Genomic DNA, 14560 nt, shown 5'->3' with positions numbered 1-14560 from the left:
AAGATTTTTCTAATTTGCATAAATTTACATATCAGTAATTCTACTGTGACAATGTATTCGGGCGACGGAAAGTTGCGAATTGAATTGATTGGAATGAAGTTACTCTCTCTTTAACCTTGTTTGTTAAAAGAAATCTAGGAAGATGTCTTAGTTTAGCAACAAAAAAAACAAAAAAAAAACAAATTTTGTCGTTTTCTTAGCTTGATAATTTGTTACTGTATTAATGATGACGTAACGATGTCATAGATTTCTCTCTTCTTCAAGACTTACGGGTTGCCAGGCCCATGACAAGGCCGAGGCATGGGAAACCGTGCCCACCACTACCCCTTGCTGAAAACTGTACAACTTCCCCCGCCCCATCTGAGCCACCATCATGCGTATACTTTAAATTGATAAATTCATAACTTCTGGCTACGAGCCAGCTGTATGCATGTCTTATCAATTGTTTACAACATTTTACTAAATGAAGGTGTGTATAGCACTACAGATATGACATTTATTAGGGAGCTAAAACTCAAATTGAGTTTAAATGGCATGGCATGGCGACTTTCGTCTCATTCGCTCTGTGCATTTTTAAATAATGCTATGTCTCCCAGCTCAATGGTGTTTACAAGGTTTTCAGTGCTGTATATTTATCTGTATCGCTTTGCCAATGACTACGCCCGCTTTTATAGTAAATGTCAAGGTTGGGCAAACCTCGCTGGATTGCTCTATGAATGACTTTTAATATTTATAGGTCTAGCTAACAATAGGCTGTTATATAGAGTTTTATCTATAAAATCACATGATTAATCGTATTGTATTCGAGATTTTATCACTTATTTGTAAGCATCGCGTTAATTACAGGATATATGTACCAATTGGCAGATTCTGGAAGGGATTGAAACAAATCCATTGAATAAACACCATATTGATCACTCACCTTTTCTATATAGTTATATATATATATAAATATTTATATATATATATATATATAAATATTTATATATATACATATGTATATATATATATATATGTATATATATATATATATATATATATATACACATATACATATACATATATATATATATATATACATATACATATACTTATACATATATATATATATATATATATATATATATATATATATATATATATATATATAAATAAACACATATATATAAACATATAAACATATACATATATATTTCTTTGTTCTGAACAGGTTGGCCACATACGAAAGATCGAGATTGAAGGTCAATATTACGAAATGAAAACAGTTGCCTTAAAGCCTCCAATTTTTGGTGAGTATCATTTTACCAAGAAATTTGGAAAATCCGCCTACAAATTCACAACATCTATTGAACTATGATAACCAAATACCTAACCATATAGAGAACTTGAAGGGAGCCATCACATAATATATACACATGACAGTCTCGGTGACAGCTCCCCCATGGACTAAAAGTACACGTGCTCGTAGTCTCGTACCCGATTCGCCGCTGGATCCTAGGTGCCGAATACTTCACTAGGTTGGTGTTCCGGAGGTGCCGATCTCCGCATGTTCACGGAAGGTGCTATAGTGTCGGTCGAGGCGCTATATGCGCCGCTTGTTTCAAGGCTCTGACGTCACTGGTTAGGGAAAGGGTAGGGGTCACTGAGTCGGTAGCAATTTATGCTCCAGTCAGATTAATTGGCTGAGATCGAATACTCGTGTCGACCCGAATGACACTCTCTCTCGCGGTTTATAGTCTGCTGAAGTATATATACATATATATATATATATATATATATATATATATATATATATTTTCCAGTTCGCCGCCCAATCAATTTACAGGCGGATAGTAGGGTGGCTGAGAGCATGCGCTCCTCACATAATCTCACCCTCCCAAATAGTACCGTAATTGCCCCTTCACTCCAATTAAAGCGGACTTTTAATTTGAGTGATCTGAACGTCTTTTAGAACTTAAAACATATGTTCGTGAAACGAACTTACATTCTTAATGCTTCAGCAATATCGAAAAAATGCGATTAACAGATTGTTTTACCCTCGTCATCGCCTGCCAGCGCGGCTGTCTGGTCTATACCCCGATGGGCATGTTGTACTAGTGTGAAGTATGTCCTACGGCAGTTATGCTCCGCTGTATTTGTCCATGATGGTTGCGCGTGTGTTTAATACCATAAAAGGTTATATCGCGAATGCAAACGACTTCCATTTCATTAAAAAGGAAAACTTAAGAGCATGCAATACGTGCTTACTTCACTGGTGTATATCGCAAAGAAAAGAAGCAGTAAGCGTCAGACTGACTCGATTGCAGCCGTGGAAATAGAACACTTGAATACCAAGAACCATTTTCATAATTTCGTAATCTTTTTGCATTATGCACTGCCAATGTTAAGACAAATTTCCCTCGAGGGGCAAACACGATTTGATGTCTGCTGCATGGTAAAAGCCTGTTATTTTTTTTTCCGAGGGTCGGCTTGCTCATTTTCACCTGAAGTCATGAACGGATGTCGTCTCAGCTTTGGTTCACGTCTAAACATGATAGCCTGCGCAGAAAATATATAGTCTAAAATCTTTCGTTGTCGCGTGATTGTAATAAACCAGTCCCTTCCTGATTCGTTAAACTCCGCAAAGATGTAGCACGTGGTCTTACTGCAGATCGAAAAAATTCGCGAGAAAATGATGTTCGCCGAGAGATCCATGACGTCATTTCAGTCATTGTTAGTGATGTTTAACTAACCATGCGCATATAATAAGTTACAAGTCTCAACGCGTATAAATGAGGCTGTAGAGCCGCACGCCGATTTTTACATGACACAGAGGTTGTCCCGGGTTGAATTCTGAACATTATTGTCACTTTTGAAACTTGTATTTTATTTATGGTTTATTATATTTATGGTCGATTCATCCAAGCAAGCTTTAAATATAAGGTAATTATTGTCAACAAATATATATGTTATAGGCCTATCATAACTTCGACTGCAGTTCATTTGCGAAAGTTGCCTTTGGGTGTGTTTGGACGTTATACGGCTCTCACAAAAAAGATATATTGAACTCAACTTATAATTTGATGCATTTATATATGCCACCACGAAGAGAAATCGTTAGGTTATTTTTTGAAGCAAGCATCAAGTTAAACGAATTTCCTGAGTTTACAATACTTTTATATGACTGCATCGTACGAAACCACAGATAATCCTCACATACTACTTGTGAATTGCGACCCTAACTTCTCAACTTTTAACTTTTTCTTATTTCGTTTCCTCGATTGTTTTCCTTTGTTTGTTTGTATGTTGTTGTTGTTTTTCGAGTTTTTGTTTGTACATTTAACTTGTTTTTTTTTCCTCCATTCATCTCATAGTTATACCAAATTTCTTATCGGATGAAGAATGTGATGCTATCATAGACTTGTCTCTCGAGCAAGGTCTCGAGAAGAGTGCTACTCAACGCAAAGTATATAAGAAGCGCATGGATGCAGATGACGTCATGGCGGAACTCTTTACGGAGACGGATGTAGATGGAGACGGAAAGTTAAATATGACCGAAATGGCACCATTTATGCTAAGATATTTTGAGGTGGAGCTTAACTACGATGAACTCTCCTTTCTGTTGACGGAAACAGTAGTGGACCTTGATTCCAACAAATCACTCGACCCCGAAGAATTCTCTTTGATTCCAGGAGCAGAAATTTACATCAGAAGGTTGACAAGGGCCCTGAAAATGAGACCTCTGCCGACCAACATATTGAAAAAACTCAGAAAAGGATCCGACCGAAAGAGTTGTCAAACTAGGCTAGAACATGACCTCTATGACCCCGAGGGAATGTTACGTAACAGGTGATTACTTACCTCATGTTTACTTTATTTTATTATCTTTTAACATGTTAAATTCATACTGTAAGCCGACCATTTCGATAGATTCAAGATTTGAAATACTTTTCCAGACGACCAAATTGTTTCAAACAAGGGTGGCCACTAGCAAACCCCCTCGCCCCACTCTCTATTATGGCTTTCTGTTTTAATTTTCTGAAATGATGGGAAATGGGGTGGGGGGGGGGAGTTAAACAATTTTGGTTAGAACGAGACTTTTTTCTCTTTTTGTACCTTGTATTCGTTTGGCCAATATGAGGAACACCTGCGGTAATAAGAAAGTATAATTAATCGAAGTGTAATCAGGAATGGCAACTAAGAAGTGACGGGTCAGAAACGAAGGAGCTACGTGACCCCTGAACCTGAAATTCGGAAGCATATTTTTAGAACCAACATCATACTATAACAACGCTGATGGCGGTTTAGAGAGGGTTCCCCACCCCCACCCCCTCCCCCACACCCATGCCGTTGCCTTCCTGTATAGTTCTCTTCTCTACTTAACCAGTCACGATGTAATGCAGTAATTATAGGCATGATTAGTTCGCTTTCTACTGACTTCCAAAGCCTATATAGCGCAGCTTTTTTTATAACCTTTTTTTTACCATCCGTGAAATGTCGAAACGCTCTCTGCGGCTTCGAAGGCGGCAGTTGCCATGGATACATTGCAATAAAAGAGTTCGTATGAATTTAGTGCTCAGATTCTGACAGAAGTGCATAACACCTTATTTCAAACACCTGAGAGATACTACTTTACATTGCCATACGTATGTTACAGCAAACGTATACGCCTGGCAATGAAGTGATTCATTCTCATTTGATAGCACGTTAATCGATCAAAGTGATATGTACCGTAAACGAGTGTTCTATAAAGAAAGTTTGACAACTTGCGATGCCGTTGCAGGTACAAATTCGTTGTATAAAATAATCTTGTGGCTCATCGGTGTAAAAGAGCATAAATATATCAATAAATAAATAGATGATTTCGTTTGCATGTGTCAGCCCACAAAGAGTCGTTACAAAACACAACAGACGATAAATTACATCTGAGTGAAATCACAAGAAGCTATAATCGAGCAAACCTTGCGGCAAGCCATTTTGACAAAAATATGTGAAGTCGTTAATACGGTAGGCTAAGGGGCCTATATGCTCTCAATGTAAACCTATGATAGTTGTGTCTGTATAAAATATATGAGTTAACATCGCTGTATGTAGGGAGAGGCATTGAGAATCGAGGACCCTTTACCCACACCCCACCCACACCCACCCCACCCGCTCGGCCGACACACTCACGCGGAGATAGACGCGTAAACGTAATTAGAGGTCTCTACAAGTTTCTTTTCATGCAGGTTGTTTTTCATAATTCTCCAAGTTCTAGGACTATATTTGTACCGTTTTTATCTCTTTTATGTGAATCTGAACGCAATCATATGCAACACATGCGTATTAGTCGACAGGGGAGACACTCCCTTTCGTCAATTCAGCTTTACCAAACCAACAGGACAGTCTTGTAGCCATTGTTTAGTGATAGCGATGATCGAGGTGCCAACTGCCGTAGTTTCATAGGCTCTCTCGGTTCCATGATCTTTCTATACAATGCGTCTTCGGTGTGTCGTGCGCCAACGGACTAGCTATACTTTAAAGAGACGATGTGCCAAACATATGAAATATGGGAATGAAAACTGTTATTGTGAACATTTTAATTTCATGAACTGACAGAGTCATAAGTCAGTAGAGACGAAATATTGGTATAGTGAATACAGGCCTAAAGCTCAACTCATTCATGCTGAACTGTCTGTCATTGATACTAACACTAACTCTTTGTTGTGAAAAATATGTCCTAAAGTTTCTATTAACAGCATTGTTCACAAATGAGGTTAGTAAACATTAGTTAAGGCCTTTCCCTTCCTAATATTTTTTTCTACCACATGATGTCAAGTGTCACGCCTATCTTCGCGACCACGTGCAAGAATTCGCGTATCACGAAATCAGCAAGATTATACTGAACGTCCAGCTGTAAACATGCTAGAATCTTGCATCCCGCATTTCCAGAGTAACGGATTTAGAGCGGGGGTCACCGGGCCCACAATTATAGGATCCCAAATATTTGGACATTAAATATTGCCGTCTTATAAAGATAGGTTGTAATATGGCAGAGGCGTAGACGGGCCCTTCAATGTCCGGAGCCCCCAATAGTTGGTTCAGACATCACAACTGTCAGCCATTCAGTCAGGCAGATCTTTGTGGTCTTTACATTAATGAACTGTAGGGGGCCTCGGAAACGCTAGCTACCCTACCGGCGGCGATATGATATATATCATGCAAATAATATACGATAGCACCAAATCTCACAGGAAGCTAATTTATTGATTGATACGGTTTGTGGATTGTGCAGTTTAATGTGATTTGAAAGTGACAATGTTTGTGAAACTGTTGTATCTTTAATGGTTCAATTGGTATAGGTTCTGATGAAAGGTCCCCCCCCCCCCCCCATTGAAACGCTTGGTTCCACCTCCCCGAACCGAATAAATCCAGACCAGTCTATTCCCATAACTAATGGTCTAGTTGACCGCATAGTTCCATGTTTGTATAAGAAAAATAGATGTCAAAATAAAAACACAGACGAATAAGATGTATGTTGTTCGTCTAAATCACTCCCAAAATAGCAATTAATTGTTATGTACTTAATTCACCATAGACATACCAAATGTTTCTAGCACATTGTGATATTATAAGCCATCATATCCGCATATTCTGATGTGATTATGTCCACCCCAGTGACACCGTACTTATCATTGAATACTGCAATCACATACATGTAATATACTTTTAACATTACCAGCTTATAGCCTGTACATCTTCTCACTGCTCGAGAGGATAATAGGAACATATGATTATATCTTTCTTTCTGTTTCCTTCTTCATCTGCAGAGTAGCAGCATTAACTGGGATTCAAAAGGAAATAGTGTATTCGAGTGAACTTTTACACGTGAGTACTTCGTCAATTACTTTTCCAATGCTATAACCACAGAGGAAGAGGGAGGCAGTGTCATCAAAGCGACAATGCGAACTGTAACTGATAGAAGATGGCGCTATAACCAAATGCATAAATGCATTTCGCTTATATACCAGGACAGTTGTACTGAATCTATCAAAATGCAAAATGAAAGAAAAGTTCTAGTATTTTGTTACTAGATTTTCTTCAGAGGAAGACGGCTGTACTTGATTTAATTTTCAGAAAATTAATAAGGCTGATTAAAGTTTTAATTTTGATATCCTTGATTGTTTATCTGAAAAAAGAAAAATCAGAAGCTAACATGATGTTAAAGTGGATTGTAATTCCACATACATCACCCTACTGCATCTTAAGTATGTATGGTTGCCAGGATTTTTGCATGCTGAATTATACACTTTATATAACTGTCCTATATGTGCATATTATTTTCCAATATTCTACACTCACGGTGTAGCATTTGTTCAAGTATTTACTCTGTACTTATCCCTACATTGCAAAATTCAAGTTGACCAGGGTTGATTTTAAAAACACTTTCTTACACTTTGCCAGTAAAATCTACAGGCAAAGTTGATCGTCGAAGAATAAAAATGTACAATGGAAGGTATGGAAGTATTCTCCATAAAAAATGCGAAAACATCAAAGATATTTTTGCTTGTTCATGACATATTATAATGATCTCCTTCCAAGGGACCCATGCTACTCCACCCCCCCCCCCCCCCTCCTCCATCACCTCCCCTCCCCTCCCCATTCAAGATCGGGTTAAATTATTTGATAACAAAACCAGGGAAAAAGTAAGCAAAACAGAAAAGAAGATAGTTTAAAGTATTTGCCCTCATATTTTGCTTATTAAGGTTGTTCAGTATAACCGAAGCGGTCATTACCATGCACATAAAGACTCCCAGCCGCTGGACAACGAGAGTGTTTGTAAACACTCCGACCATCTTTATCCTAACTCAAGTGACGGTCAGCCACCGAAGTCCAGATTGTGTAGGTGAGTTCAAACTCGTAAAGTCAATGAGGTGGATGCGGAGGATGGTAAACTTACCCCTAGTCGTTTTTTTTTTATAATTAACAAAGACAATTATGCATTTTTCGTTGGATTTATGCAGTAGTAAATGACAGTTAACTCCAATCAAATTCCCGGTGACAATTAGTACTAATTTAATCACTCATTTTCTGTATATTTCGAATAATTTTTGGTAAAACATGTTCATTTCATGTAACTTACAATTTAGATTTATGACGGTGTTATATTACTTGACCGAACCCGAGAGAGGCGGTCAGACGGCCTTCCCAGTCGCTGATAATGAGACATTCACAGAAGAGGTATGTATATGGTGTATGCCGTAGTTTAATTACGGTATTTTGTGGGAAAGTTCGCCAGTTCAAACTATGCATTTTGAAAGAATAGACCAATTAATGAATGAAGAAGAACATACTCTAAGCATCCTTGGTGAAAATTCCATTCTTTTCTTTAGATAAAAGAAAAACATTTCCAGTTTGTTATGTTTTGTTTTGTACTAAAAGTGAACAAGAAACAAACGAATGAGGTCTCATATATACACATTGTCAAGAAAAAGAAGGGAAAAAGAAGGTTTTAGCAAAGCATTTTTCTTATTTTTGATTGTTTTTGCGTATGGTCAAACTTTGTTTCCAATTACACGACAGTTGGGAGTCATATATTAGTTGATGTATACATATATGTTGGTATATTATTAATTACACATCCTCCTAACGTTAAGAGTTGAGATCCTATAACTATAAAACCAATTGAATGACAAATTATGACGCGTTATTACGGTCAGTATATATGGTAACTATGTCATGACAGCATAATTGCCTCATCTTATTCACTACTGAGTAGAAACCTGTAATTCATTTTAATTACCAATCGAAAGTAAATGTCGGCATGATGTGTAGAATACGTTTCTCTTTTCTTCATGATCAAAAACAAATGTTATCTTGTCTTTAAGTTACGTCTTTGTTAAAAGTTCACAAGTTCAATAGAAGCAAACGATGGAGGAACCGGGCATGCAGGAATAGGTGGGGGGGGGGGGGGGTTGGACATGGACGGCACAATTCGCCTTTTTAATCCCCACTTTATTCTGTTCACTGTGTTTTCACAATATTCATTTGATATAAAAAATAACAATGAAATATAATTAAAGGTTTGCTGGCACATCAGAGGGTAACAGGATTTCCTGTTTTTGTGTTTTAGGGCATCGATCATTTCTATCGAATAAAACATCATGATATCTATGACCTGACCAATCATTGCCACGATTCCAACTTAGTTGTTGAACCCCGAAAAGGAACAGCCATCATGTGGTACAACCACAATCTGGATGATCAGAACGGTAAGTCTTTATAAGAGTGTATATATAGTTAAATACAGGTGAGGTGTAAAGCTAACAAGAAGTTAATTGAAATATCCTTGCAGATCTTTCTCTTTTGATTGTGACAACATACATGAGCGCAGATCAGTCTTGGATAATGGTGTGGACGCGTGTCTGTTCTCTGATACTATATCTCAGCGGAGCGCCACCACAAGTTCGCGCGTAGCGTTCAAGAAATGTTTTGGCAAATATACCTCACAGATCGCCGGAAATAACACTTCCCAGACCCAATGATGCTCCCAAACCTCCTTAAGTTTTAGATGCTATGGCTTAGAAATTGAGTTTGGGGAAATACATGGGCGTCTGCAGAAAAAAAAAAATAAGGGGACAAATAATCCAAGTAGACTTTTGTATACGATGGGTCTGGTTTCCTCTCCCAGAAAACAAATATAGACTGCCGCAAATGCGGTTTCCGTCCTATATTTAACAACCGTAGATAAATATAATAAAATGAGAACTGCTGCATGTCATTTGCACTGGGCCAAAGTTCAATGCAGGGGGATTTGAAATGCAGCGTTTGGTCAAGACAAATTGGTAGGGACACGGTATATCATGTCCCCACCACTGAAAAAAAAGTTGGTGGGGACGCGTCCCGCTGTTCCCACCAGCATCTGCGCCCATGAAAACATGTATTGATAGACCAAAGGACATTTCAAGGAAAGAATGAAGACTACCCCTAACTGAAGGTATTGTCCTTACAAACAATAGCAGTAACATGAAGAAATATAAAGTGTCCATGTATATATGGGCCATTGTTCTCCCTCATTTCATGCACCAATATGCCATCTTCACCTTTAGAATGGATCGGTGACATCAATAAATTTTCTCTTCACGGCGGTTGTGAGGTCATCAAAGGAGAAAAATGGATTGCTAATCACTGGATCAACATAGACGATAATTATGATATGTAAGTTATTCTGACATCGATAACAAAGTTGTTTGTCAATGCTTGGTAAACAGAACGTTCTTCATTATTCTAACTTTATGTAGACTAACCTATATATTGGATATATTTAAATCGGTTATGTATTTTTTTCGTCGTTAACAATTTTAATTCACCCAATAGCCTGCAGGAATAAAACACATATTTTATGAGAATGTGTGAAGAGGGTCGATACCGGGGAATGTAAGTGGAAGGGCAGGCCCATTTAGAATGTTTTCGGTAATAAGTTGCTGTCAATTTTTCGTGATGCATTTACACAGTGGCGTAGGAAGGTACGTTTGAGTGGGGGGGGGGGCTGAAGACTGATGGGCGGCCTGGGGGAGGGGTCTAAGGGGAGGGGTGTCCCCCTCCCCTTTGGAATTTTTTGCATTTCCAGGTGGCCTCAGATGCAATTTGGTGCAATATAGCACACTTCAACACCCACTCCATTTTGTAAACTTAATTTTGTATTTTCACCTGGCCTTAGATGCAATTTGGTGGTCCAAATGAGATTTTTTTTCTCATTTGGAAATGAAAAAGGGGTTTTCTGACTTGCGAAGCGGGGGGGGCGGAATGATACTTCCGCCCCTCCACATTTTTCACTGGGGGGGCTGGCGCCCCCAGCCCCCCCCCGGTTCCTACGCCCTTGCATTTACAGTTGATTTAGTTCCTTGTTGTGTCGATGCCATTGACTTTCTTCGCAAAAGCAACTGGTCATTATTACTAAAATTTGCCCGCCTGTATGGTCACGGTGAACATCTCAGAAATACGTGTAGAAAACATGAAATGGATTGCTATAAATTATGAAATAATGAAATTATGAATGAAAATAATGAAAATATGAAAAAACTGAAAATATGAAAATAATGAAATAATGAAATTATGAAAATATGAAATTATGATATAAATTATTTAATTTCATTGAAGGCCCTTTTACAAAGCCAGATGGTGTAATTTTCTCTCAATGTTTCAGGCAAATGGCGTACCTAGCAGACAGGATAAGAAACGGTTCGCCTCCAGAGGATGAGTCTACTCACCGTCGTCCCACTAATGACACCAACGTATCTTCAATTGACGACGCAAGGCGATCAACATGTCAGTTGCCTCAGGATTGGAGCAACACTGCATCTATGACGTCACATGACGAGTTATAGTGAGAACTATAAATGAGGCTACCGCGTCATTTGACAGAATGACGTAATCTCCATAAATAATGCATGATTCACCCGGTGCCATTAAGAACTTAAAAAGGAAAACAAGCTTTTAGAACAGATAAAAGACTTAATAGGGTTATGTTAATTAATTGTATTCATTCATATGCTATATTGCTGAATTATACATATAGATATGATTATGGCATTTTAGAATTTGAATTGTTCAATTGGCCGAGATGTTACATAAAAACCAAATGAGACGTACTAACAAAGAAAGAAACAAAGGCAGAAGCTAGAACAACTTCATGATGCTATTTTGTTCCGATTGAGACCATGAACTTAGTGCTTTTCTCTGCAAAATCACACAATTTATATTAGACATGACGGTTTTATGCTGATAATAGGTATGTTACAGTTACTTCAGTAAACAGTAGAAGGGCTCCAATCAGTAAAAACAAGGAGCGACAACTGCCAATTAATTAAAGGGTACAGTCATGACACAAAAAACATACAGTTTTACAACTTGCTCTTTCGAATAAAGTTAATATATTTCATTCTTATCGCAGCAATGAAACAAGCAATAATAATGATGATGAGAATGATGAGAATGTCGATATCAAATAAGGGGGCAAATCAGACTGCTGAGCACAACACTGACTCAGTAAATTTTGCGTAAACTTTCTTGGTCTTCTTAATACCGGGTTAGATGGTGGGCGGAAGGGGGACGGGGGGAGGGGGGAGGGGAGTAGGTTGACGAGAGGAGGAGGAGGAGGAGGAGGAGGAGGAGGAGAATGTAAAATTCAAAATCAAGTTACATTTTTGTATATAGTTATATATTCTTATTGCTTATGAAGCATCAGCATACTCACTTTTTTTACATTCCACACTGGAATATGATAAACAGTACTGTCGTTCTTTTTCATTTTCAAATTTTGCTTATTAAAATTTGTGATATATATACTTCATATTTCGTATGAAGAAAATTGGGCTACATTAGACCTAAATAGTTATCGCAAACAAATTTATATTTGAGAAACCTTTTCATTCTATTATTTTTCTTTCTCTTTTGCTATAAATTATAAAAGTGCTTTTATATTTTCCTTTATAAAAACAACTTTCATGTTTTTGTGTTGGGTTAAATTCCATTTTTGTGTGTGAGTCATATAGTGACCTTATATGTGAACAATAATGCATTCTACGAACGATCAGTCGGAATTTGGCGGAGGATATTGTGTACAATAGATATAACGCAACGGAACAGGATCCGCCCATATTGTGTCGTAACATTGATATCGAAGCTGAGTGGACGTATGGTTACCCTGGGGTGGATTTCACGTAATGTAACACCCAGAATATCAGGGAGTCAACTCTAAAAGTTCATAGCTCATGAGTCTTTACACGATCATGCATTTGTGATGTTACATGACATCATGATGATGTCACCTCTGACGTCACATGACGATATGATCTATCCGTATGTGACATTTGAGGAAAGATTTGTTATAACATTGCAAAACTGAAAGAGAAATCCAATGTGAGAACGTCAAAATTTATATTGTCTTAGAATTTTCGGCAATATTATATTATGTCGTATGTCCCTTGGGGGTGTTTAAAGTTCCCAAATTATTTCAAAACATGAAACCAGGACAAGTGGTTTGAAATTGGCAGTAAAAGAGGTACAGTAAACAGTAATGTGTACAAAGTCGACATAAAATGTCGTACGTTTCTGAAGTATAGTCTTTTATTCCAGACGTTTTAACTGATAAGCGACGAAAACGTCCTTCTATCGAGGTAACTTGAGGTAACTTAGATTAAGTTACGATACTGATAAAGTATTTCGATGAGTAGTGAATATATAACTTACAATATTTGCTTTCACGTGCTTATTTGAATTTTATTATTAAAAGATGGTGCTTTGGCAATATTTTAAAGCTGTATATGTTGAAATTAGCAAAATAGATTTATTTTATTGTAACGTATCGCTTTGGTGCAATGGATTCGATTTTTCAAATCATACTTTTTATAGCACGAATGTTTGTATATCGGTAACAAATAAACATGTAAACATATTTGTTTACTATAAAATTGTTCTTATTTTTTTCCATGAAAATTAGTACTTCAATATATTATCTATTTCATGAACTCATGCATGCTGTGCGCATGTTCGGTGTGAAAATAAAAACAACGTTGCCTTCACACATATAAATCTAAAAAACAAGAAGTAATTTGCTTAGAAACACGGATTACAAAAGTTGTCTAGGAATTCTCCCACAAAACAATGAACACTGACATAACCTGATTATAGTCTCCACACCTATATGCCTATTTCGTATACACATACGTATATAGTACATATTTGATAGCAAACTTGTTGTTAATGGCACTTGAAGTATCATTTTCACACTACACAATATTTAGTTTTATATTTTCATTTCCTTTGGCCTCGTTTCTAAAGATGGGACTTCGAAAACACTGCCCGATTTCCAACCGGTCGTTCCGCCTCTGCGCATATGAAACAACAAATGTTGGTAGCCTACAGTATCTAAAATTCAAAAAAAAAAAAATCGGACGATTTTATCAAGCTGCTTGGCCGTCTTAGTTCTTCCAGTAACATATTTATCATCATATTATGCAGGTCAGTGATGGCCATATTTACGTTCATAACATTTATAAATGTCTGTCTAATGCTGATTAAGAGGGCGCATTCTCGCCCGGACGCGAATTTCTTTTTCCTGAACCTTTCGGGCAGTGTACGTGGAGTTTAGCCAATCAGAGCGAGGCTGTGTTGATGACGTACTACAGTAAAGATAGCGGCGTGCTTACCAAATGTTGAAGTGCATGGGGAAGTCACATTCGATAAGTCAACATAAGTGTTGTACTACAGCAGAAAGTATTGAGGCATATAGGCCTTGCACTAATAACATTATACTGAATCATTGTGCACAACTTACGTGACGTTTGCATCGGTTTTTGTTGAAAAACGGCGATGTATGATCGCTGTCTGATGTACAAATTTACAATGTCTTCAGATTGACATGACACTGTACTCAGTACTGTAGTACTGGTACAGTAGTATGTTACGTACTTACAGTTTACACACATCTACACAGCAATATTTGTACACAGTGGTACAGTCCTATAGCACCTCCTTGTGAGAGACGAGGTCCAGTAATTAACGGTTTATTGTGGAAACTGCCAAATGTTTGTTGTAAACT

General features: G+C 37.6%; 1 protein-coding gene across 7 annotated transcripts in view; it reads left to right on the top strand.

The window, feature by feature from the left end:
* The window catches only part of LOC139979526 (transmembrane prolyl 4-hydroxylase-like), a 44858-nt gene extending 32784 nt beyond the window's left edge, over positions 1–12074 (top strand). For all 7 annotated transcript variants that reach the window (XM_071990460.1, XM_071990474.1, XM_071990453.1 and 4 more), the window contains exons 3-10: positions 1211–1289; positions 3354–3828; positions 6789–6846; positions 7725–7864; positions 8109–8199; positions 9092–9230; positions 10068–10176; positions 11165–12074. In XM_071990460.1, the coding sequence (XP_071846561.1) occupies positions 1211–1289; positions 3354–3828; positions 6789–6846; positions 7725–7864; positions 8109–8199; positions 9092–9230; positions 10068–10176; positions 11165–11345 (1272 nt within the window). In that variant the 3' untranslated portion in view covers positions 11346–12074. The remainder of the gene's footprint in view (positions 1–1210; positions 1290–3353; positions 3829–6788; positions 6847–7724; positions 7865–8108; positions 8200–9091; positions 9231–10067; positions 10177–11164) is intronic.
* The last annotated feature ends 2486 nt before the right edge of the window (positions 12075–14560 follow it).

The sequence above is a fragment of the Apostichopus japonicus genome, chromosome 2 (genome assembly GCF_037975245.1).
Source record: "Apostichopus japonicus isolate 1M-3 chromosome 2, ASM3797524v1, whole genome shotgun sequence".
Classification (NCBI taxonomy): Eukaryota; Metazoa; Echinodermata; class Holothuroidea; order Aspidochirotida; family Stichopodidae; genus Apostichopus; species Apostichopus japonicus.
The sequence above is the reverse complement of the archived record's forward strand: the minus strand, read 5'-3'. Positions and strand labels throughout refer to the sequence as shown.